The sequence below is a fragment of the Prionailurus viverrinus genome, chromosome A2 (genome assembly GCF_022837055.1).
Source record: "Prionailurus viverrinus isolate Anna chromosome A2, UM_Priviv_1.0, whole genome shotgun sequence".
Taxonomy (NCBI): domain Eukaryota; kingdom Metazoa; phylum Chordata; class Mammalia; order Carnivora; family Felidae; genus Prionailurus; species Prionailurus viverrinus.
The window spans coordinates 168,436,018-168,461,957 of record NC_062562.1 but is presented as its reverse complement, the minus strand read 5'-3'; the positions used below and the strand labels follow the sequence as shown (position 1 = coordinate 168,461,957).

The 25,940-nt window shown below is 51.2% G+C and overlaps 1 protein-coding gene across 5 annotated transcripts in view; it reads right to left on the bottom strand.

Annotated features, from left to right (window-relative positions):
* DNAJB6 (DnaJ heat shock protein family (Hsp40) member B6) overlaps positions 1-25,940 on the bottom strand; it is a 67,871-nt gene that overhangs the window by 23,662 nt on the left and 18,269 nt on the right. For 3 of the 5 annotated variants that reach the window (XM_047835438.1, XM_047835464.1, XM_047835448.1), the window contains exons 2-7: positions 19,937-20,027; positions 17,540-17,649; positions 15,597-15,656; positions 14,643-14,753; positions 1,927-2,058; positions 754-895 (exon numbers count right to left, since the gene is read on the bottom strand). In XM_047835438.1, the coding sequence (XP_047691394.1) occupies positions 754-895; positions 1,927-2,058; positions 14,643-14,753; positions 15,597-15,656; positions 17,540-17,649; positions 19,937-20,001 (620 nt within the window). In that variant the 5' untranslated portion in view covers positions 20,002-20,027. The remainder of the gene's footprint in view (positions 1-753; positions 896-1,926; positions 2,059-14,642; positions 14,754-15,596; positions 15,657-17,539; positions 17,650-19,936; positions 20,028-25,940) is intronic. The other 2 variants (XM_047835455.1, XM_047835470.1) reach the window with 2 other exon arrangements.

Genomic DNA, 25,940 nt, shown 5'->3' with positions numbered 1-25,940 from the left:
CTGTTTGTTTGGTTTTTTTTTTAAGTTTTTTTTTCCTTTTTTTCAACGTTTTTATTTTATTTTTGGGACAGAGAGAGACAGAGCATGAATGGGGGAGGGGCAGAGAGAGAGGGAGACACAGAATCGGAAACAGGCTCCAGGCTCCGAGCCATCAGCCCAGAGCCTGACGCGGGGCTCGAACTCCCGGACCGCGAGATCGTGACCTGGCTGAAGTCGGACACTTAACCGACTGCGCCACCCAGGCGCCCCAAAACCTGTTTTTAATGTAAACGCATGTGAACGTATCTGCGTATTTTGAAAACACATCGTGCCCGCTGACATACGTGAAATCGCTTGCGCGGAGGGTTAAAAACACAGCAGCGGAAGGCAACCTACTGACGACAGTCCCTCCCGAAGACAGAAGACACGTTTACGCTGAGGTAAAAGTTGTCTCAGGCACACATGGCCGAACGCTGAACACACGCACAGACACTAGCCATCAAAATGGCAAATGTCGCCAACAAAACTCACTACGCGTGAACTGTGACGTCATCACACGTGTCAAGTGTGCCCCTAAGTGAGCGTTATTTCTGATACGTATCATTCAGCAGAGGTTTAAAAGCAAAAGCTCTAATTTGGACATTAAAAGATCCCAATGGTGCCAAATTTAACAGACACCCTGTATGTCAAGCTACTGGGGGAGGTGGTCAACAGGAAATGTGGAACCCATCAAAGGTTACACCTACTCATTTGAAAGAGAGACGAACACCATACCTCTTTGTAGTGATTTTTCTGCCGTTCACCATTTTTGTAGAAGTGGATATAGATTTGAAGCTGCCCATCCCGCTGCCACCAAACGCCGTGGACGAGAAGGAAGTGAGGCCCCCGTGACCTGCCGACCCGAAGGAAGTAAATCCTGCCAGAAAACAGCATGTTCAGTACGGGTTTAATGCAAGTCTGAGGAACCCATCGGACGAAGTGAGCACACCTAAGCAGGTGTGCTCAGATTGATGGGCTGCCTTTATTTGTTGTTAAGATTTCATTTTTCTAAGTAATCTCTACACCCAACACGGGGCTCGAACTCACAACCACGGAGATCAAGAATCTCACGCTCCTCTGACTGAGCCGGCCAGGCGCCCCTGATGTGCTGCCTTAAAATGGCCCCTTGGCCACCGTGTGTGGCAGAGCAATCCCACAACTCAGCCCCTAGTGGACCCCCCCTGAGCCATGGTCACTTGCAGACGCGGGGGGGGGGGGGGGGGGGGGAGGCTGTGTTAACACCTCCCCTCCTCCACCTTCTGATCCCATCAACCCGGACTCTTCTACGATCATCCCTATTGTTTTTACAGCTGCCAAGGAGGTTAGACAAAAAAAGGATCAGGCAGTTTGTCTTAGTGGGTTTTTTCAGTTATTTACTCAAATCAAGTAACTCGTTTTAACCAGGAGTTTCATTAAATGTTGACCTTTAGAGGCACTTGATCTCAGCTCAGGTCATGATCTCACAGTTCTTAGGTTCGAGCCCCACATCGGGTTCTGCACTGACAGTGTAGAGCCTGCTTGGGATTCTTTCTCCCTCTCACTCTGCTCTTTCCGCTCTCAAAACAAACAAACATGAAAAAAAGTTAAATAAATAAATAGACATTGATCTGTAATAGTAAGATCAGAAGTGGGTTTTCGGGGGCACCTGGGAGGCTCAGTCAGTTGAGTGACCATATTCAGCTCAAGTCATGACCTCGTTGAGTTTGAGCCAGCCTGCCTTGGCTCCTCTGTCCTCTCTCTCTCTCTCTCTCTCTCTCTCTCTCTCTCTCTCTCTGCCCCTCCCCCACTCGTGCCTGCTCTCTCAAACCTAAATACTAAACAAAAAAAAAACACAACTGCATTGACTGAAAGCGTTTATCAGCATTAATGTCTGTTCAGATATCAGAAATCGGATCTAAAACTTAATACCTGTATCCAAGGAAGAAAACCCTCCTCCAAATGACGGAAATCCACTGAAGGCAGAGAAAAACGACCCTGTGCCTTGGTTCCTGCTTCCACGGGGGCCTCTTCGACTCCCAAAAAAGTCCTCAAACGGGTCTTCTAAAAACAAACATAGTCGCGTTTTATTTTTCCATGGGAGAGAGAGCTGCAATGGGGGGAAACGGTTTAATGCCCTAGAACACATTATTGCCGCAGAAGAAAAACCTCCACGAGAAGTTTTAACACAGCTCGTCTGCAGAGCAACCAAAGTTCGTCCAATAAACCGGCAGCTTTACGGACTCGTTGAACTCAACTAAAGCTACAATCCATTAGGAAATAACTGACTGCTGACGCAATCCCCGTATGTACAAATACAAAATTCGGGACCACTGATGCGCGCTTCAAACTCCGACGGGGAGAGGTTTTAACAGCCTCCGAGCGAGAGCCGCGAGGCTCTGTCCCCGCTGCCGCCACCTGAAAGGGAAACACGGCTCCGCACGCAGGGAGCTGCACTCCACACAGCCTGGGCTGCCTCCCCCAACGTAATCCAGAGACAGAAACAAAAACCGATTATTCTCACATTCACATAACACACAGAGACTGTTACATCAAGTGAGGCAAAAACGTAACAGCTCCTGATTCTGGGCCACAGTGTTTAAGAATTCCATTTACTTTTCTGTAAGCCTGACGTCTCAAAAAAATTTAAGAAAGGATTAGTCAAAGTCAAACTTGAATAATGCACTTTACGAGAAAACTACTAATACAATAAAAAACGTATTGCTCTTAAAGATACCAAAATGCTCCTGAAAATAAGAACAGTCCATTTATTTTTGGTTCAGTCAATGAGCACTTACCAAAAACATAGGAATACAAACTTTCCTCTCTCTCTGTCTCTCCCCCGCTTTGTGCTCTCTCTCAAAAGTAAATAAATAAACGTTAAGGAAAAAAAAAGAAAAAATGCATCCTGGAGAAAAAGAAAAGTAACGCATTACAACCCCACTACTACAGAATCCGTATGGTGTAGGTGGCGCCTGGGTGGCTTAGTTGGTCCAACTTCGGCTCAGGTCACACGATCTCGCGGTTCAAGAGTTCAAGCCCCACATCGGGCTCTGTCTGGGCTGACAGCTCAGAGCCTAGAGCCTGCTTGGGATTCTGTGTCTCCCTCTCTCTCTGCCCCTCCCCCACTCGTTCTCTTTCTCTCCCTCTCCCTCTCCCTGCCCCTCCCACTTGCACGTTGTCTCTCTCTCTCTCTCAAAAATAAACATGAAAAATTTTTCAAAAACAAAAAAGAATCAGGATGCCATTTTATTTTATTTTATTTATTTATCTATTTATTTATTTATTTTTATTTATTTATTTTTTTTTTTTTTTTTTACAACCGGGCAAGAGTGACCAGAGCAGGGAGATTCATACACTGGAAGGGAAAGGACAGTCAATATGACAAGTAAACACACAGCGAGCACTGGCCCCAAACACAGATGGGGATCCACAATCCAACTCAAGTTCACAAACAAACGTGACCCGGGGGACGCAGCACGCCAAGGTCAACCCTGTCCACGGTCTGAAAAGATGGGGCGAAGGGCCGTGAGCGATCGTGAAGGGCTCGGCACGGCCGGGGCAGCTTGAAGCCAGCTCGGAACAGGGGCAAGGAGACGGCACACGCACAGACTCGGCCTCGAGACCGGAGCTGCTCGGCGCGAATCGGCTGGCCTGCTTTATCTAATGCTGCATATATTAAGATGGGCCAGAAGGAAATATCTGGAGAAACTCGTTACCGGTGCCTTCCTGAAAGATCTAGAAAGGAGGCACCAGAGGAAGAAGGAGAGCCCGTGTGCATCCCCGTGCAGAGACACGGTAACAGATCCCAAGTGCTTGTTGTTGGCAGGCCCCCCGGAACTGTCCTGTCGGAACTTCGCTCCCACACTGCACGGCCAGCGCTACCCTCTACAAAGTTAAGTTTAAGGAAATCCCTTAAAACCTACTCTATAAACGGGGCTGGGCGTACAGTCAGCCCATCAGAAGCACAAATGGAAGTGAATCACGAAGTCTAAGACTAGTAACATACTGTGAACTTCTCAGGAGGTTCATCCTATCAAATAAAACCCAAGCGACCGATTTACGGGTCCCTCCTTCCCTTAACCCCACGACCTACACACCCACGGTGCCACATCTCCTGTCAGAGGTCCCTGGGGTCAACCCCCACACGGAGAAACAGAAACCTCACGAATGCAATTTCAACTCACGGTGCGGAAATTCTCACTCTCCCCTAAGAAGTAACCACACTAAGAACGGTTTTCACCTGAGCCGCGTGAGGCTCTGACGCCCCGGACGACGCTCTAAGCAAGTTGGCCTCCCCGACACGCCAAGCCCGCACCTGCCCCGAGTCCCCCGCTGCCTAAAGCCCAGCTCGGCTGCGGCCTCCTGAGGTTCTCCGGGCAGCCAGCTGCGGTGAGGCTCCACCGCCACCGAGGACGTGCGTGGGCTCCGGGCTCGCGCCCTGAACGAAAAGAAGCCCTGGATTAGAAAACCCTATTCCTCAGAAGCTACTTCAAAAGCTGGCTTAGGAGTGTGAGCCAGGCCGGTGGCTTTTCAGTTTACTTTTTCTTGGGTTTTTAGAAACTCTCATCTTGCTCAGCCAAGACGCGTTTCTTTAATTCGGGTCGTCGTTCTAGTCACTGAACTGTTAACACGATTTCAAATATTAAACTTAACAGAAGTTTCACCCTCAAAACGAAAAGCCTCAGTCACAACCGTCGCGGTGACACCAGAAAACACACACTCTCGGGGGTTCTCTTAACATCATGCTTACGCTGTTAAAAGCTGCCACTGTGAGACTGGACAGACCTTTACAAAGATTTCTCACCACTGGCTGTGACCGGTCTGTACGTTTTCAAAAAGTAGTTCAGGAGTCTGTTTCGTGACCCTTTGAAATCTTTGGCCCCCAAACTCAATACGCTGTTTTAAAACTGTTCAAAGCAGTGACTCCGCTTCGGGGAAATCACTCCCCTCGAGTACGGAAATACCCCACTGCACGAAGAGAATTCAAAGCATCGATGACACGCTGAAAACTGAAAATAACCAGATTTTCCCCAGGTGGAAGAAGTAAACAGCATTTTAGACGCACATTTAAGTGACCATCAAGTTCAGGCCTCAGGAAAAGGTAGACAAGTAACAAGTTACAACTTAAACACGTGACAAACGTTAACGGTGGGTTTTCAATCGTCTTGGTGGTGAGACAAATGTGGATTGCCTCCCCCCTTTTGCCGCACTGATACTTCCCAAATTCATCACTCCTTTGAGATTAAAAGGGATAAACGTTACATTCACATTCTGGAAACACACCGCGACTCGGAAACTTAACATAAGGAAACACGGAGGCCTGTTGTGCCTTCTGCCCGTGGGCACACGGGCCCCAGCAGCCCCCACGCTGAGGACACGCGGGGGAGGGACGTCGCCCCCTGGCCACGCACACGGGGTCCGAGCAGAACTTGGGAGGCCCGCACCACCCAGCTGCTGGCAGCCGACCGCCGACGGGAAGCCTTACCGGCCCCACGGCGGGCTGGACTCACGTGCTGCCTATGCTGTCCGGGTTCTCTTCTGCCTTCTCTCCGTCGAGCAAGCGAGAAGGCACCCGACGTGGCGAGTCCCAAAGAGGAAATACATTTTCACCACCGCCATTTATCAAAACACCTCTACCCGAGTGGACCTGGTAGTTCCAAGCCGTGCCGGGGCCGGCGGACTCCCGGAGCCCAGCTCCGAACGCACGCCGACTGCCGGGACCTCCTTACCGTGTCCCGGAGGCCCGAGCCCGCATCTTCTTACGCGAGCCAACATCCCCCCCCTTCCTGGCCTCTCTTACGCACCCTCACCAGGCTGGGGAAGACGCCCGCTCCCGTCCCCGTGTTTGAGGATCCCATCGCCCTGGCCGGGGGCGGCTCGTCTTCAGGGACGCTCGGGAGAGCCAGGATGCTGTCGGGCAGAGTCACGACCGTGCTGCGGTCTCTATTTGGAGATTAAGGGCCGTGACTTACTAAGACGAGCACGGGCATCGAGGGGACGGAGGGCGGGCTTGTGGGGTTAACTTGACATGTGGCGTGAAGGGGCCACAGGGGGCTCAGGAGTTCGGTCGAGCAGTATTCCGGCTGCGTCTCTACGGGTGCTTCTGGATTAAAACATTTAGATCGGTAGACCGAGCAAACGTACTGGCCTCCCCCGTGTGTAGGGGCCTCAATCCGTCTGTGGAAGGGCTTGAGGGAACCAAGAGCCCCCCTCCCCCAGGTAGGAGAATCCCCCGGCCGGAGGGGGGTTCAACCGAACGCTGACTCTTGCAGCCTGCCGGTCTCTGGATTCTGGCTCAGACGGCAGCCGTGCAAACCCTGAACTTGCCGGTCTCCGTAATCAAGTGAGCCAACTCCTTACGCTACAAGTCAATCCCTCAGAGATGGACCAACGGTCAGAAACAAATACATCAACAGAGACCCGACCGGCTCTCACGCAGGTTTTCAGACAATGCAACTTGTATTTCCGATCATTCTACAGCTACCTTCAGGCAGGTGAGACCTAAATACCACGTGAGACGGATGCAGGTCCGAGGTGTGACCTACCCCGCCGTGCCGGGACTCTAGGCGCCGGGGGCCCCGGATGTGCATCAAACACCCCTTCTCAACCTCACAAGACCTCACCAGTGTCTCAGAAATACAAAACCAAATCCACGAAGAGGTCAGCGGCATTAGCAAGATACCGGTCAATGACAAAGTCACGAGGTCAAACTTAGGCCAAGAAGTACACTTAAGTGAACTTTGTGGAAAAATTTAGCACCAAACACATATAAGCAAACGTTCACACGCATAAACACATAACAAACGTTTACACGCATGCACACGTGAACACATAACAAATGTCTGTGTGCTGGTGTACAGAAAAAGGTTTACACGCACACATACAACACGTGCCAAATGCAAGCACGCACACAGGAACCCGTAACCAGTGCTGACACGCACGCACACAGGAACGCTTACGTGTGTTCGTTCTTCAACACGACGCCTGCTTCCACGTGTAAGCGCAGGAAAAATACCTGTGTGCATGCACAAACACACAAACACCGAGGAAACATTCACACGCATGGATACGGAGAAAAAGCCTTAAGGAAACAAGTGTGGCAGAGATTTAAGGCCATCCGCTTTTCTTAAGTTTTACCAAGATTCAGTATCTGATAGATAACCACAAAACCTATTTGGAGAGACAAATCAAATAAATCCTTTGACGCCACGAACACCAGCACAGGAACAAAAATCGAAGAACATCATGATTAACACGGCTCTTTTTTTTTTTTTTTTTTTTTTTTAATTTTATTTTTGAGACAGAGAGAGACAGAGCATGAACAGAGCAGGGTCAGAGAGAGAGGGAGACCACAGAATCCAAAACAGGCTCCAGGCTCCGAGCTGTGAGCACAGGGCCCGACGTGGGGCCGGAACCCACGAACCGCATGATCGTGACCTGAGCCGAAGCCGGACGCTCAACCGACTGAGCCACCAGGGCGCCCCCACGCCGCTCTTACCCCGCCATCCTGAAGCGAGTGCTTCCAGCAGCACAAAACCCAAGCAAGAGGAGGCCTGCACTACTAACGACTTAAGGTACCAGCCGCTCCTTTCCACGCGGCCTCACACTATTGATTCCCCAGGCACACAGAAAAACTTGGGGGGGGGGGGGGAGAGCAAAACAAAACCTAAAAAAGATAATGGGCATTTCAAACAAGGAAAACCATCTACTCGGGGCGCCTGGGTGGCACAGCTGGTCAGCTCAGGTCACGATCTCAGTCTGAGTTCGAGCCCTTCATCGGGCTCTGCGCTCATGGCGTGGAGCCCGCTGGGGATTCTGACTCTCCTTCTCTCTGCCCCTCCCCTGCTTGTGCAAGCTCACGCACGCTCTCCCCCCCCCCCCCAAAATAAAGAGATGACCTTAAATTTTTTTTTCTTTTTTAAAGAAAAATCTATCTGCTCTAGAGGCGCCTGGGTGGCTCAGTCAGTTAAGCATCTGGCGCTTAATTTTGACTCAGGTCATGATCACACAATTCATGGGGTTCAAGCCCCAAGTCGGGCTCTGGGTTCACAGCACAGGGCCTGCTTGGGATTCTGTCTCCTTCTCTCTCTACCCCTCCCCTGCTTGCTCCCTCTGAAAAATAAACAAAATTTAAAAAAGAAAACAAAAACATCTACTCTAAACTATAGTTGCATCCTAAGTCCAAGTGACCCAGACAGGGACTTGTAAGAGGTCACCCAGCCAATCCCAACGACACGAACTAAAATTAAAACTCTCCTTTCCTACAACTCAAAAACCTGTAAACGTCGTTTTTCGCAGATTCTGAAGTACAAAGCAACACATTTCTAAGGAATCTGCAACTAAGCGAAATGGGAACAGACACCCAAGCCACGCCGCCGCGCTGCACGGGGCCCTCGGGAGAACGGGTGCGGGGCGCCTCCCCGCTGCTTGCTCGGCACCCGGGGGGGCGGCCTGGCACTGAACAGGGGGCGTGTATTCACCGGACGAATGGACGCCATACTCTTCCACTTTCCGTGTAATCATTCTGTTACGCAACAGAATTTCCAGTTACATCCCAGGTGTGGCTGGGGCACTGTATTTTCTAAGAGTTGCAAGGCTCTATCCAAGTCAGGGATCCAGACTACACACCCTGGACCGAAGTCATCTCATTTTAGACCCCAATACACAGGCTTGGGGCTCCGTGAGAATGTGGACTCCCCGCTTCAGAAGGGAGGTACGAGGGGGACAGCAGCGCGTCTGGTCCCGCAGGCGTCCTTTCTGCCCCCCTCCTACGGGAGTGATGCTCTTCTGCTGTCTTACTCCCTCAGACGGCCATGCCCGTCCCACCTCCCGACACACGTGAGGAAGAGGACGGACCTCTGCCCTCTGCCCGGACCTGGGGCCCCAGAGCGTCTTTCTCCAGCTTCCCAGGAAGAACTGGTTCCCTTGACCGCAGAACCCAACATTCCACACGGAACACACGATAAGCAAAACCTCCAAGGACTCTGGAAACTGACCCGAGCGAGGCCCAGAAACTAAATTAAAAGCTTAAGAACCAACTCGAGTGCAGGCGCTGGCCTCCCTTGGAAAATAACGCCACACACAGAGGACCTGGCTGACCACGCGATTCAAACCCGGCGTGCAGAATCTCATTACAGGCCTCCACGCCCGCCGTGGGGCGGCCGGCGCCGCTGTGCTCCTGACCCAGGAAACAGGTCCCAGGATGACCTTTTCCAGAAGCCATTTCCTCCTCCCTCCTAGGGGGCATGGGTGAGGGAGGGGAGGGAGTCAGCGCATCAGCCGTCTTGAAACCACTAAGCGCGCACCAAAGAAAGGAGACGCCGAGGAGCCGAGGACGGCTAGCCCGGCGCCCACCCCCTCACTTGCCGGCAGAGTTTTACATCGAAGTCAACTACTTCCGAATGCCAGCTCCACATCCCAAGAGCGAGAGTTGTCCGCTACGCACGCACGCACAGAACAACAGCCGACAGCTTGCATTCCATTCTCCAGGAAATCCTGCCCAAAGCACTCTCCCTCCCCACCAAGAGATACGAGGAGGGGCCCGGGGGCAGCAATACTCCTCGATCCCCCCGCTCATGCAGGACCATGGGCTGGTTGGGGTTTGGAAAAGGCCTCTCAGTATCGCTGAAAACCTGTCTAACACGTGACGCACTTATGTGGATTTTTGAGTCTCATTCCCTGTATTCCTTCCCCATCATGCGTGCCCAGGGATGCCAAGTGTGAAATCTCATCCCATGTGAACACGGAAGCACCTGCTCCTCTCCCGCCTGCGCACCTGAGTTCTGCTCTCTCCTAGCACGTCTCACGGCAAACTTCCCCTTCTTTCCCCTTCCGAGATTTCCTGCTTCTGAACCCACAGACAACTCTTCTTTAGGGAAGAGTATGCCACAGGTTGGACTGTGGCCCCCCAAACGATGTGGGATCCCTAAGCCCCAGGCCCCGTGAGCGAGCGAGACCTTATTCACAAACAGGGTCTCTGCCGACGATGCACTTAGGTTGAGCTCATCAAGGTGGGTCCAAATCCAGTGTCGCTAGTGTCCCCATGGGGGGAAATATGGACGGACACAGACCCACAGAGGGGGCGGGATGTGGAGACACAGGGGCAGCCACCTACGTGCGAGGACCATGTGAGGCCACCAGAAGCCGCACGGAGGCCTGGAAGGCGGGCTCCCTCCCGGGACCGGCCTCAACTTCGGCCTCCGGGACCCAGGGTGTCAGTTCCTGTCTTCACCCCCCAGGCCTATGGAGTCGTTCTGGCCCTCCCAGGGCCCAGTGGGCCGGAATGCTGGCTTCCGACTCTGAGTGACAGGACGCCGGGGAGAGCCACTCTACGGCTCCTAGGGCCCCACCTCGTCTGGTTTCCCTCACTACTCCCGGGGGCCGCCACTCCCCGACCGAGGACCAGCTCAGGCACCAGTAATGCAGACACATTTTATTGCAGACACACGTCCTGTGAGCCAAGCCCCGTGAGCGAGCGCGGCCCCCGCTCACGGCCGCACAGGCAGTGCCTCCGGCTCTGGCCCTCCGTCCTCGCTCGGCAGCTCCTCACTCTCCTCGCTGAGCTCCTCCACGTCCCACGGACTAGCCTCATCCTCACTGGAGGCGGACTCGAGCTCCTCGCTCAGGAGCTCGCCCCAGCCCCAGCTACGGCCCTCACTGGGCTCGTCGTCGCTACAGACATCGAGCTCCTCGCTACAGATCACATCCGACACCTCGCTGTCCTCTTCGCTCGGGGCGTCTTCCGCCGAGTCCTCAAACCCGGGCTCCAGCTCCTCGCTCGCCACCTCCTCGAGCCCTGGGGAGCAAGACGAGGGCTCACGATGCTCAGTCCGGCCCCGGTTCGGGACCGTCAGCTGTCGCCCTCCCCGGGGCAAGTGGGTCCGCTCCCTTCCACGACGCCCTCGCCCTCCCCGGGGCGAGCCCACCCCGCCCCTCCACGAGCCCACACCCCCGAGCCGCCGGCTGTCTGGTCTCCTCCTTCCACCGCTACACCCGTTTTTTCTTTCATGGGGCTTAAGAGACTGGCGCCACGGTGAAGGAAAAGGCTCTCTGGAAATGGTTTTAGGCGGCTTTGGCTTTCCAACGTAAGAAAACGAGCCCATAAGATGTCGAGTTACACCCAGACGTTTCCTCCAAACCTACTCGGGCCAGGGCTCTGAGGACTAAATGACACCAACGGCATCTAGCTGTCCACCTGAGAATGCCGAGTAATGGTGTTCTGTGATAATAAACCACCACCAGCTCCCCCTCACTCAAATTCAGGCCATCCCTTCCAATTTACATTCGGACAGAGCTCGGCCCTCGGGGAAGGACGTGAACACATTGAGCTGCCCGCGAAGGTACGGCTGGTCCCCTGGGTCTTGGGGTGGGGGCGCTCCCGTGGGGGGCGGCTGCTGTCACGGGGACTCCGTCCGCCAGGCCCAGGCCTCAGCCCTCTGCCATAACATGACGACCGTCGCTGGCCGGTCCGTGGGCACAGGACTGCTTGCGGTCTGTCCGATACCCTTCACACCTCACACTTTTCCATGGGTCTCTGGTTCTTTGAGCTCTTGTCCCCTTTCGTTTAGGGAGCCTGTCAGACATGGAATTTGATGCACTGATACTCGCGTGAGACACACACGTCTGATTCTGAGCTACTCTTCTCAGAAGGCAGAACAGGAGAGGAAAAAGAACCGGGTGAAAAATCAGGACTAAAAAATTACATGCTACGACCAACGGACGTCACGACAGCCCTGGGTAAGTGGGTTGGGGCCGCTGCTTAACATCAACTGAACCACTGCTACGGCAGAAACCCCCAGCCCTACATTCGGATCTAGGCTACACGTACCGCCAGCAGGCTGTACCGTTACTTCGTACTATGTAGCAGCCGTGGAGAAGTTTCTGTTCCTGTGTGCAAATCCTTAGCGCCTGAAAATGGAAGTCACCTAGAACACCTATGAGAACAGATTGAAGAAGCATCACTGACACACAAATCGTGGAAAATGTACAGGAAATGCCTACCGTTAAATTTGAACATCTTGGTGTCTAAAACAGAGGGCCCAAGAGTCTAGAATCACAGTAAGACTAGTTATCTCTTAAACAGGACTGAGTCCAAAAGAAGAAATTCCCACCAAAATGTGCTTTGTGTCCACAAGTTCAGTGAAAATACACATGCACATAAAACTTTCTATACATACACATGTCTCACAATTTAGACGGTGTGAACATCGGGTATAAACAACTTACAGCCAGTGGGAAGGCAAGCTGGTGCAGCCACTCTGGAAAACAGTAGGGAGGTTCCTCAAAAAACTAAAAATAGAACTTCCCTACGACCCAGCAATGGCACTACTAGGCGTTTATCCACGGGATACAGGTGGTGTTTCGAAGGGACACATGCACCCCCATGTTTATAGCAGCACTATCGACAATAGCCATACTATGGAAAGAGCCCAAATGTCCATCGACGGATGAATAGGTAAAGAAGATGTGGTTTATACATACAATGAAATATGACTTGGCAATGAGATAGAATGAAATCTTGCCAATTGCAATAACATGGATGGAACTGGAGGGTATTATACTGAGCGAAATCAGTCAGAGAAAGACAAACATCATATGACTTCACTCATATGAGGACTTTAAGACACAGAACAGATGAACATAAGGGAAGCAAACATAATATAAAAACAGGAAGAGGGACAATACATAAGAGACTCTTAAATATGGAGAACAAACAGGGTTGCTGAAGGGGTTGTGGGAGGGGGACGGACTAAACGGGCAAGAGGCATTAAGTAATCTACTCCTGAAATCACTGTTGCACTATGTGCTAATTTGGACGGAAATTAAAAAAATAAATAAAAAAAAATTAAACACACACACACACACACACACACACACACACACACACAAAAACCAACTTACAGTGGGTAAAAACTGTATGTTACTTCCTCATTTACATCTCATTATCCTCACTACACCTTCTTTGCTCTAGAAAGAACTGCCCAATGAAAATCACTTTGAATGAGGAAGCCTGGCCCGTCAGACTATTTTCCTAATGAAAACAAAATCTGGCTCCAATTCAATCCCTAAGGGACCCTTCCGCCAAAACAACTCCTGGAAGGTATCACGCGTGTAGCAGATGCCTGGCCTCCGGCTCAGAGAGGTCAGCCTGCGCTGCTGTCCCCGCTGCCGATGTGCAGTGGGGCCGAAACCCTCGATGGCAGGAGATCCTCACTCGGCCACCGGAAGAGTCACGCCATCCAAACACGGGATTTCACCCAACACAACCCGGCACCCCCCAAAACAACACGCGAAGTTCGCTAAAGGCTGTAATGAGACACAAAGGTAATCTTACCGCAGGAAAGATCATTGAACCCTCGGTGTTTTTCTTACAGTGACGTTTCCTACATACACGAAGGCCCATTAACAGACACTACAGATAAGGTTAGATCTCGTCTATTAATAAGGAGACTTCCTGATAATTCTCTTACGTTTCCGGGAGCAATGTCAAAGCAAGTCTTCAAAAAGACCACAATCACCTTTTCACCCCCAACCTGGGACACCCACTGCTTAGCCTTCGTCACGACGCGTGTGGATGAAAAAGGGAATATGTGCTGATGTGTATCATCCTACCCACCTCCCTCCGTAGCTACGGTCTTCAAATCGGGCCACACCACAGTAAAAAACAAGGCAACTCTCTGTGAATCCCCATCGGAAATAAACTGAAGGGCCACGCCGTTTAAAAGGCCAGACACCTACCAGGTACGGCAGGAAATTAATTACTCTTCTCTGGGCCTATGATGGGCAAGGGTCCGCTGCTCCTCCCCCGCTATCTGCAGACAGAACCGGTCTTGCTGTGTCCCTCCTGAGGGTCGCAGCTGGTGCTGGGACTCTCCAACAGGCTCCAGGCAACAAAGGGCAGAAACACGGGCTACGTCTCCCCCACCGTGAGCCGAGACAGAAATGGGTGCGGCTGCACCGGGGGAGCTCTGGCCACCCAAGTTCCCCAGCACCCGGGGCAGCTCCGACGGCGCCCGCTCCCCACCCCGCCCGCATCCGAGCCACGTGCGAACAGCCGGCATCGGACTCAGCGCGTCGAGGTGCAGGTGAAGGGAAAATCCGTCCTGCAACGCAACAGCAGCTGGGACAGCACGGTCTCCCGCGGCCAAAACTCCTCCCGGCGGGAGATCTGCAGGGCATCGCCCTAGAGGTGTCCTTCTTTTTCACAAACCGTGAACTGAACAGTCACAATGCGCCACACACGATCAGAGAAACAAACAGGTGGAGAGATCCAAGGTCTTCTGAACATCCGCTACGATGCCCAGTGTCTCCACCCAGAACTCGGGGCAAATTCACGCAGAAGCAAGTGCTCAACAGCAAAGAGCGCCACCCGCCAAGCCCCCAGCACCTGCATCCTGGCCACCGTCTGAACGAGGGAAAAAGGAAGTTAATTAGGACTATCCGTATGGAAGAAAAGGAGCGCGTTAACACCTTTATTACTTCCGTGTGCAAGGCACTCATTCAGAATCACCTTCCAGAGAGGAGGGAAGGGGTTCGGGAACCCCCTCCGCTGCTTCAACACAGGCGAGCAACAGGGAGCCACGTGTGGAAACGGGAAAGGTGAGTCCGCCGCAGTCACAGACACACCCACCAAACAGCGAACTTACCGAAGAAGTCGAATGAAAACGGGTCCCTTCCACCGAAAAATTCCCTGAAGACGTCATCTGGGTTACGGAATGTGAAGCCAAAGTCAAACGGATGGTCAAAGTGGACTCCACCTACGATGGTACAGCACGGCATTTAGTTGGTGCATTCCTGCGTTTAGTAGGCCAACAGTTCTGTCTACAGAGGATTCTACACCACGACCCGAAGAAAAAACGGCAAAGGCTCCTACACCTAGGGCTCTGCTTCGCAGCAAGAGCCGTGCCTGAACAGAGACCACCTGGGGCTGGCGGGGACAAGCCGGGGGAGGCTTCCCACCCCTCACGGTCATGGTCACGGTCACGGCAGCAGGGTAGTGCTAGCACTTTCCCACCATGTCTGCAACCGCCATCCGTACGTAGGAAACGTGGCTTCATCTTCTGTGCGGACGGACCATCGTGTAAACCGTGCACAGAAGCACACTCGTTCACGCTCCTCAAGTGGGGCGTGTGCTTGGTAGGCAGTGCTATTCTCGAAGAGGCCACCGACCGTGGTGCTGACGGCGGGCAGGTCCCTGCTACGACCTCTCATCACACACACGCCCCCAGGTGAGGCCTGCCCACCACAGGCAGTCAGGTCTGCCAGTACCATCAGCTTGGTCAGGTAAGAGTTTTTAAGGTCTTCTGACAAAATATCAGGTACTGATCCGGGAGTAAGAACTCACAAAATACTCTAGTAGGTTATACGGATTCCGGATCTACAGAAAGTACCACGATTAGCATACACTTTGTAGCCGAACGCAAGGGTTTCCAGGCAGCCCATCTCCACAAGTCAGCCCACTTTCCAGGCCACATCTGTGTTTCCGGAAACACAGCCTGTCCAAGAAAACGGACAAACCCGACCCCTTGTCTAGACCCTTCGTTGCCAGATGGCCTCCTCCGCTCACTGAAAAGCCAAGACAAAAATCAACATTTACATACCTCCACCTCCGCCATTTAATCCTTCTTTGCCGTATTTGTCATAGATGTCTCGTTTTTTAGCTACAAATTAGAAAGGAGAGTCAGGAAAGACCAAGTTCTTTTCCCCTCAAAGTTCAAATAAAGCCTCTACAAAGTTGTACATCAAGGAACCAGTGAGTTTTCAAGGTTTCGCAATTAGTTTTAAGGAGTTAGGCCTCCATTACTTTAAATAAAAAGGGAAAGAGGGAAAATCTAAGTACATCTCCCTAAAAGCTCCCAAAAATTAAGTAGTAATCACTTTTTAAGCTAAAAAGTGGTATTTTTTCCACGCTACTGTGCACAGTGTGTGTTCATGCGTACATAAAAGTCACACTAAAGGGGGCAGAACAGAAGAGACTCATAAATATGGAGAACAAACAGAGGGTTACTGGAGGGGGTGGGGGGGGTGAGCTAAATGGGGAAGGGGCACTAAGGAATCTACTCCTGAAATCGTTGCACTGTATGCTAACTAACTTGGATGTAAATTTTAGAAGATAAAAAATAAAATAAAACACACTTTTAAAAATCACACCACAAGTTCTAAAACTATTCCAACTCTACCAGTGCACAGTCTCCCAAAAAAATAGGACAGGGCCTTGGTGGGGGCAGGAAATAGAGGTACCGGAGCCAGAGAAAGAGCCGACCCGAATGCATGCCCTTGAAAGGACAACAGCCCAAGCCTGAGGATGCTCTACTGTCTTGTCCTCTTATTTACCTTCTAGAATAAACAACTACACTGCAGCCCTGTTTAAACAGGTCACTTCCTCTTGATACACCAGGTTTTCCGCCCAAACCATCAGGTTCTACCAAACCGTGTGGTAAAGTAACAGGAGTTATGGGGGCGCCTGGGTGGCTCAGTCGGTTAAGCATCCGACTTCAGCTCAGGTCATAATCTCCTGGTTTGTGAGTTCAAGCCTCCGGTCGGGTGAGCTGGAGCCCCGCTCCAGGTTCCACAGTCTCTCTCCGTCTCTCTCCCTGCCCCTCACTCACTTGTGTGCGCATTCTCTCTCCCTCTCAAATAAATAAAACTGGAAAGAAAAAAAACAGGTTATGGGGAAAACGGGTGTACGAGCAAACCACTTAAAGCCAGTTGATGGTAACCAAGTTCTAAGAAGAATGGGATCTAGGGGCATCTGGGTGGCTTAGTTGAGCGTCCAACTCTTGAATCTGGCTCAGGTTGTAATCCCAGGGTCGTGGGATCAAGCCTCTCTATCCCTGTTTGAGATTTTGTCTCTGCGCCCCTGCCCTGCTCATGCAGGCGCCCAATCCCCTCTCTCAAAATAAACAAATAAAAATAAACATGGGGGGGGGGGGGCGCGCAGGGAGAACGGGAACTTTCTGTGCAAAGGTAACTTCTGGGCTTGGGATAAAACAGCGGGTACTTCCTTTACAATAGAAGAGGTATTGACAGATACAAGGCTGACTTCCTCAACACTCCACCACTCTAGCCCTGGGGCGGGGAAGGCGCGGCCGAGCTCTGAAGTCTAACTCAGCTGGGTGCGCAGTTCCTGGTTTCCTGACACCAAGGAAGTCTTTCCAAGCAGTAAAACCCAGCACACGAGCCCACTGGCCAGGTATGTGTAAGCAGGACAACGGAGATGAGCGGTCACGGCGCCACCGACGGAGAGTGGTCACAGCCACCGCCATGCAATGACCCAGACGGATTCCTGTGCCTCAATCTGTCCTGTCAGTCCTCAGACCAGGGTGTCAGTACTGTTTAAAAGAGCCACCCTGAGAGAAAGTGCTAGAAGCCAGGGTGCTCCCCAGCACTCACGGGTAACTGTATCAAGTGTCTGCCAGGATCAGGAGTCGAAGCTTCACAAGAAAAGGAAGCAACTTCCATTCTCAGTGCCCACACCTCGGCCGCCCAGATCCACATTCTGCTAGCCCCGGGGAGGAGCCAAACCCTGGGTAGGTGCGCTCACCGTCCGATAACACCTCATACGCCTCAGCCACTTGTTTGAATTTTCTCTCTGCTTCTTCTTTATTCTCAGGGTTTTTATCTGGATGCCACTTCAGTGCCAGTTTCCGGTACCTTGAAAGGAATAAAAAGGGCACCGGTCACATCCATGTGCAGAAACCCAATGGCTGGGAGACATAAGTAAGGCGGAAACTGGCTTCAGAGCTGTAAACCTGGGCAACTGCTAGCGATTTCCATTGTAAAATCTTCCTTTCCCCGAGAATGAAATAAGCAAGTTCTCACTCCAGACAGCATGAATACAAACCAACCTCTAGAGAGACGTTAACGCTAAAATGTTTGAGAACCAAAACGTGCAGTGTGAACTCGTGGTCGTGCGGCCGAGGAAGCACAGAACAGAGGAAGAAGGCAGCCTCGTTCGCAGGGCAGGAAGAGCCCCCCCGCCTCGCATGTCGGTGTGACAGATGCTGGCACCGCTCACAGAGCCACCCCGTTCTGGATTCAAGATTCACCGAAGGTTCCGCTTAATAGTAGTAACTATATGCTTTTGGAATACAAAGAAAAAAACTCCTCTCTTCTTAAACAGAAGCACCGCATATGGGAGGAAGGGGGTGCCCCTCAAAATCTAAAACTAGACTAAGGACCAGAGAGTCCTAGCACTTGGCAAGCTGTGAACGTAAGGCTGCTGCGGTTCAATTTAATCGCAGCATTTTAATCAAAAATCTTGGCTTGAACTTCCTAAGCTCGAGTTAGTGCTGGGCTCTACTCCTTCTCACTGCAGACCTAAACATGTAGTAGCAGACCAAGGGCCCTGAAGCACTACAAACCTTGGTAAAAAATGACAGACCGTGTGAAAGACGGAGAACGGTCACTTTGCACAGGGGGTAGTCCTGTGAACACGAAGACACGAGAAGAGACTCCCGAGTGTTCATGGGTGTGTTTTGAAAGACTACGCCATGTTTTTAGACTCAAGGCCTGATACGTGAAGTGTAAAGAACGTCAAATGTCTTTCAGTGTTGGCCTTGAGACTGACGTCCGGCCCCACACCAGTAAGCGAGCGCCAAGGACACACAGCCTGTGACACAAACACAGGTAAGACTGTAGGTCTCCCCGCAGAAATGCGCAGGGAGGGGACAGCCACCTACAATCACCCCTCAAACAAAAGTTTCTCTGGTCGCTGCACAAGATCAAAGCCTAGAGTCCACAAAACGGACTACGAACACGCACCAGCCATGGATGCAGTTTCGCTCATTTAAAGGAAGTAAGGCTGCATCTAGTCTAAGTCAGTATTCAACTGCGCACTTAATGGGAAAATCTTCTTCCATTTAACGATGGCATTTTCTAAGTTCACACTTCAAAGCCACCCTGAAGACAACGGCCGGCCCACGTTCTCGTAAGAAACTAAACCAGTCCCCTTCCTGACCGTGTTTAGCATAACGTGGGCCTGTTTCTCCATCAGTTAGTGGTGGAAATACTATTTACATATTGTGTTTATTCAAGAAGAGTGCAGTTAACTGGCGACTGCTGTCTGTGAGCTGTGAGCCGGCAGACGCGAGGGGCCCCACGGGTGACACAGCTCAAAGGCACTTCCTGGGCCCTCCTACTCAAGTTGCTTGGCTGCGGTTTGACACAGGGCAGGCCCATCACAGGAGTCAAGCTGCTATGCTCAACATTTTTACGTGAACGACTTATTCAAGCGCCTGAATTTCCTTCTGCAGACCCGCTAAGCCTGGTAGCGCAGACTTGTGTGTGAATAAAAACGCCAGTCCCTTAACAAACTCAAACAGTTCCAGGCTTAGTTTTTAGTCTCTCTAGCTCTGCTAAAATCTAACTTTGTGCTACACATTAAGGCCAAACGAATTAAAGACCCAGTTCACCTTGAGTGCCACCTGTGGCCTCCACCTTGCCCCCGCCGTGGGCCAGCCCACGCGGGTCACAAAGGCCTAGGAAGGCCAGCAGGGGCGCAGCACTCAACCTGGCTCTAACGGTACAGGCCGGGGCCACCGACAGGGATCCCGAACAGCTACTCCCCTGAGGAGGTCACAGCACCACACTCTACAAGCGCGAAGTGCCAGGTCAGCTCCGTTCCACAGTCAATGTCAAAACTGCCTGGGATTATTTCGCATCCTCAGTTAAATGTCTGATCTGCTTTAAGCAGCAACAGAATCCACTGTCCCAAGGCAAAGTAACGGAGGAAACCAAGTGACCTTCTCATCCCTCAATGCCAAGTGACAGGCTGGGCCTAGTCTGAGGAGGCGAAGGTTAGTTTCGCTGCCTTGTCTGAAGATACAGTGAAACAGCAGCATTCTAAAACGGTTATACCACATGAAACGCCACTTCAGGAGACAAAAAGTCACACTGCCCAAGTGCACAGATTCATTACTGCATAAATACAGTTACTTACGCCTTTTTAATATCCTCAGCTGAGGCATGTCTCTGCACGCCTAGAACTTCATAGTAATCCACCATGTTTTAACAGGCTGTTGGAGTGAGTCCTGCAATTAGAAATCCATGGTCAATGACATGACTGCCGAGGTTGGGTTCATCATGGGGGTAGGAGCACAGCAGGAGAGGGAGGGTAGGTCACCTCACCTGAGCACTAACCACTGGCCTGTCAGGCTGGGCCCTCATCCGGGAACAGATTCCAAGATTTGTGCCCTAGACCCTTCTCAATATAGAATAAAAGCTCTGAAATAGCCTAATAATAGCCTAAACTAAATAAAACTAACAGGTGACTCTGAGGCAGGCACTCAGTGCCCACTTGACCACCAGCTGACAGGCCTTCTGCGAGTATCTGGTTTTCCTGACACGGGCCCCGCTCTGGGAGCTTCGGTTACCCCTCCATTCAGTGCGTTCCCGTGCCAGGCGTTGGGCAAGACTGCACAGCCACCAGGACGAACACGCTGTCCCCGCCCTGAGCAGACACAACATGGGAACCACACAATGACACCTCCCACGGCTTGTGGCTGTCACTGGGGACGAGCTAAGGCACGCCCCCGGAGTCCCTGGGAAAGGAAAAGGAAAGGTCTCTGACAGCAGAGCTATTACTGTTACCTTCACCCTGTGGCTTCACCCTCCCACCGGCTCTCCCTACAGATTAGGCCTTCAGTGGAAAACTAGCAGCAGCAATTTGCTCAGTGGCTTTTGTCACTTCACAGGGCAGGACAATGAAAACCCATCCTACTCCTACCATTGCTAACAAGGCTCGGCCTCGGGTGCCACAGACCGACTACACGTATGTGCGATCGGGCGCCTGGGCGGCTCAGTCGGTTGAGCGTCCGACTTCAGCTCAGGTCGTGATCTCACGGTTCGTGGGTTCGAGCCCCACGTCAGGCTCTGTGCCGACAGCTCGGAGCCTGGAGCCTGCTTTGGATTCTGTGTCTCCTCTCTCTCTGCCTCTCCCCTGCTTGCGCTCTCCCTCTCTCTCAAAAATAAACATTAAAAAAAATTAAGAGGCGAGATCTAACGGATTTACTTCTCTTACTTTGATTGGCTAAAAGCACTTCATTCAACTAATGACCAAGAACTTACAAACAGCAGGCCTATCCCTGGATGGCACACAGGAACTTCACCCAGTGGAGCAAGGCCCTCACTCAGGCTACTCGGCCCACAACTGAAGCTGGGCTTTCTGTGCCCCCCCCCCCCCCCCCCCGCCAGACACTGTACCATCAGACTTCAGAGAGCGACGTTCGGACTGGAAGCGAGCACATGCCATCACAGTCTTAAGGCCACAGTGCTGGGGCACAACAACGGCCGGGTTAAATGATGCCCAGCGAGAAATTACGCCATTTCCCAAAACAAGACACCTGGCACAGGTGTCTCCCACGTTTGGGGAGCGACCGTGGTAAAAAGGTCCAGTGTTACATCACGACTCGGCACCTGTGTGCGTGCCAAGCCCTTTACAAAGAAAGTCTACATATAAAGGGTCAGGAAGGAGCACGTAACAACTACGTGTTACTAGTCCAGGAGCGCGACACAAAGAACAGCTCAAAAATACCCCGGGATGGGGCACCTGGGAGGCTCAGTGATTGGGCGTCCGACTCTTGACCCGGACTCAGGTCACAATCTCACCATCTGAGAGCTGGAGCCCCTCAAAAGCTTTGTGCTGACAGTGCAGAGCCTGCTTGGGATTCTCTCCCCCTCCCCTGCTCGCGCGCTCTCACCAAGTAAGCTTAAAAAAACTTTTTAAAAAGTACCACAGGGTGACCTGAAACAGATCCCCCATCACCTAGAAATGTTACAGTCCAGCAAAGACATCTGAAAAAAGCTGAGCTCCCAGAAGTGGTGATCCTGACACGGCGGAGGGGTGCCCTGTTTTCAGGATAGGTCTTGCTTTTGAGGCACAGGAAGCCAGAGGATGCAACGGAGAACCCCCCCCCCCAATACCGTGGCTCTCAAAAGGCCATAATTACGACACAGTGGGGAAGAGAAACCCTCCAACGAACTTCAAAGAGGAGAAGAGCCCTGTCCCCCCAGCAGCTGGAAGCCTGAAGGCTCAGTCAGAGGTACAGAATGGAATCTCATTACGTTCCTTATCTTCAAAATTACTAAACATTACCCTAGGATGGTGAAGCAAATAGAGGCGCCCTGCAGAAAAAAGTATCTACAACCTAAGTCACAAAGATTCCAGCTGAAAACATAACTCCTGCTGCTGAACACGAGCTGACAAATTCTAAATACGAGGAAAGCATCAGGAGTAAGTTAGAACACCCCCAAGAATCTGAAATAAGCCGGGGGCTCCTCGGTGGCTCAGTCCATTCAGGTCATGAACTCACAGGTCATGAGTTTGAGCCCCACTTCAGGCTCACTGCTCTCAGTACAGAAACAGCTTCGGATCCTGTCACCCCCGCTCTGCCCCTCCTCGACTCATGCTTGCTCTCAAAAATAAACAAACATTTATAAAATTTTTTAAAAAGAGTCTAAAATAAGAACTTGAAAAGAAACAAAAAAAGGACTCATGAAATAATCACAATAACGAACAGGAAACCACACTGGGGGCTGACAGCTCAGAGCCTGGAGCCTGCTTTGGATTCTGCGTCTCCCTCTCTCTCTCTCTGACCCTCCCCACTCATGCTGTTTCTCTCTCTCTCTCTCTCAAAAATAAAATAAATTGGGGGGCACCTGGGTGGCTCAGTAAGTTAAGAATCCAACTTCAGCTCAGTTCATGATCTCATGGTTCGTGAGTTTAAGCCCTGCATCGGGTTCTGTCAGCACAGATCCTGCTTGAGATTCTCTCTTCCCTCCTCTGACCGTCTCCCATGCTCTTTTTCCAAAAATAATAATAAAATAAAATAATTAAAAAAACCTCCTTCCCCTTTCAAGAAATAAAAGTTTTTACAGTTGCTAAAAAGTTATTTACATATCGTTTTTATAAATACATTTTTTTCACGTGAACACTACTACCCCCAACATGGGACTCAAACTCACAACCCCAAGATCGAGAGTCGCATGGCTCTACGGAATGAGCCGGCCGGGTGCCCAAAATAATTTTTTGTTTTTGTTGTTGTTGTTTTGTTGTTGAAGCAGGCTTCACGCCCAGTGCAGAGCCCAAGGCAGGGCTTGATCCCGTGACCCTGATCAAGACCTGAGCTGTGATCAAGAGTTGGTTGCTTAACCAACTGAGCCACCCAGGCGCCCCTAAAAACATTTTTTAAAAAGACACATCCGCGGTCCTACTGTTAACCAAACAGAAGGTTAAGCTTTTAAGATCTGGGCATTTATCAAACTTCTTGTAGTCTGTGGCAACACAGCATAAACCTGTAGTAACATAAACTAGGGCCCAGCAGCCAACAGTTAGAAAATCCATGTTCTGGGGGTGCCTGGTTGGCTCAGTCACTGGAATATCCAATTCTTGACCTCAGAGTTCTACAAGTTTGAGTCCTCCGTCGAGTGTAGATGTTACTTAAAAGTAAAATCTAATATTTAAAAAAAAAAAAAACCCAGGTTCTTATCAAATGTGCCCATTTGGCCAAACAAAGCTTAAACATTTAAGTTTTGGAATGCTTAAAGAAACAATGGAACAAAAATGGAAAACTAATATCACAAAACCAGAAAAGAACAACCGTGAGAACAAAACTCTTATGTTAAGAAATTTCCTTGGGGGGGGCTCCTGGGTGGCTCAGTCGATTGAGCGTCCGACTTCGGCTCAGGTCACGATCTCACGGTTCATGGGTTCGAGCCCCGCGTCGGGCTCTGTGCTCACAGCTCACAGCTCGGAGCCTGGATGGAGTTTGCCTGGGATTCTGTGTCTCCCTCTATCTCTGCCCCATCCCCCCCACTTGCACTCGATGATGTCTTTCTCTCAAAATAAACATTTAAAAAAGAGAGAGAGAGAGAAAGCCTTTACGTCAAAGGAAATTAGAAATATTTAGGTTAAATGTCATTATCAATTTGATCACATGATGAAAGAAATATTTAGAACAGACCGTACAAAACCTCAAATGCAGCATTAACAGTTCTAGAGGTCAGAAGGTTAAGAACTCAGGGGTGCCTGGGTGGCTCAGTCAGGTGAGTGTCCCACTCCTGACATCTCCTCTGGTTGTCATCTCGAGGCTGTGAGATCCAGTGCAGACCCTGCTTGGGACTCTCTCCCTCTCTCTGTGCCCCTCCCCACTCGCTCTCTCAAAATAAACCTTAAAAAAAAGTTTTAAAAAGGTTAAGACCTCAGAACAGACTTTTGAACTCAAGACTTGTCATTCTGAATACCAAAATATGTATTTTTCTCAAATACACTCTCACAATTTGTTTAAAGGCATCTTTTTTTTTTTTTTTTACTACTTATTTAAGAGAGAAAGAAAAGGTTCAAGTGGGGGAGGGACAGGAGAGGGAGAGAGAGAATCCCACGCAGGCTTCCAGCTTTCGGGGCCTGGTCGTATGAACCTGAACCGTGAGATCACGACCTGGGCCAAAATCAAGCGTCGGATGCCCAACAGACTGAGCACCCAGGCGTCCCTTTCAGAATTTTTTCTTCTTTTTTTCAGAATCTGTTTAAATTACAAATTAGAGAAAACCATATGGTTACTCTTCCTACAACCTAACATGAAAATCCAAACAGCCGTGACAGACCCCCTAACAAAAATATTACTGGGGTCTGCCCTCCGGTCTTCAAAGGGGGCTCAGAATCATGGTGACATGAGAGCAACTTAAGAGCAGAAACTCAACTGTAACAGGCACGTGCAAGGGGCGCCCACACCCCTCACGGGAAATTCCACAGACAGTGTGAGGCATCAAGAAGCTTCCGAGCCGAAGGGACGGAGGGTCCGAGCACACAAAAGGGAGGGAGTCTGTTAATTACCAAGAAGACGAGAGATGTCTGGACATTACGCAGATTCCTTAGGTACAGGGGAGTCTCGGAGGAGGTAGCTCTCTTCCGGGACAGGCTTCCTCCTTTCCAATGTAAATATAGGCGGTTGAGAGCGAGGCCGAGGGCGTTTCAGGCTTCCACTGGGTTTTGATTACTTTAAACTTGCAACAATCTCTATGCCAAAGAGATGGGGGGCAGGGCACCCTGCCACGAGCACCCACAACCGTAACTGGAGGACGTACCTCCAAGAACACGGTCGTTCACCATATAGCTTTTTGAACTGTTTCGGTAGGTTCAAGTTAAAATACTGAGGTATCTGTGCGAAATGCACTCAACTACACAAGATGGGAGTGAGTACCCAATTTTAAAAGGTTTCCTCGGGGCGCCCGGGTGGCTGGGTCGGTTAAGTGCGTGAGCCTCGTTCCAAGGCACGTCACGATCTCAGGGTCTGTGCTGACAGCTCGGAGCCTGGAGCCTGCTCGGGATTCTCTCTCCCTTGCTCTCTGCCTACCCCCGCTCACAAGGGCAGGCGCTCTCTTTCTCGCTCTCAAAATAAACATTCAAGAAAAAGTTTCCTCCGTGGTAGTTACTGGATTCAGAGCACACCACCGAGTCAGCGACACCAGCCAAACCGTCTGAAAATTACCAGCCACAGAAGGGGTCGTCAATTCTCGAGACCAAGAAGCACAGCAAGCTTACATCTTCAGAAAGAAAAACCCGAACGCAAGCTACAGCACAACAGCTGCCAGAAATGGCAGAAAACTTGAAGCCCTGCGTCCCTACCTCAGAGGGCTGAAAATTATGTGACATTCTGGTCCCTGCTGAGCTCCAGCTGCTGCCGCTTGCACCCACAGGGCATCCCGGGAGCTCCCAGCACTGCAGGACCGGGCAACCCACTGCGCCCAATGGAGCGAGGCTTAGAAAAGTCTCAGAACTAGGCTCCCACTTCCTAGCGGCTGAGCCACACGTGGCCAGAGGTCACCCGGGGAGTCAGATGCCACCGCTCAGACATCCTTGAACTCACTTCAAAGCTTGTATTCTCAAGTCCAGTTTCGCCAGCCTTGGCACTCAGGTGCCTGTTTCCGTGCAAGTGACGACGGCAGTG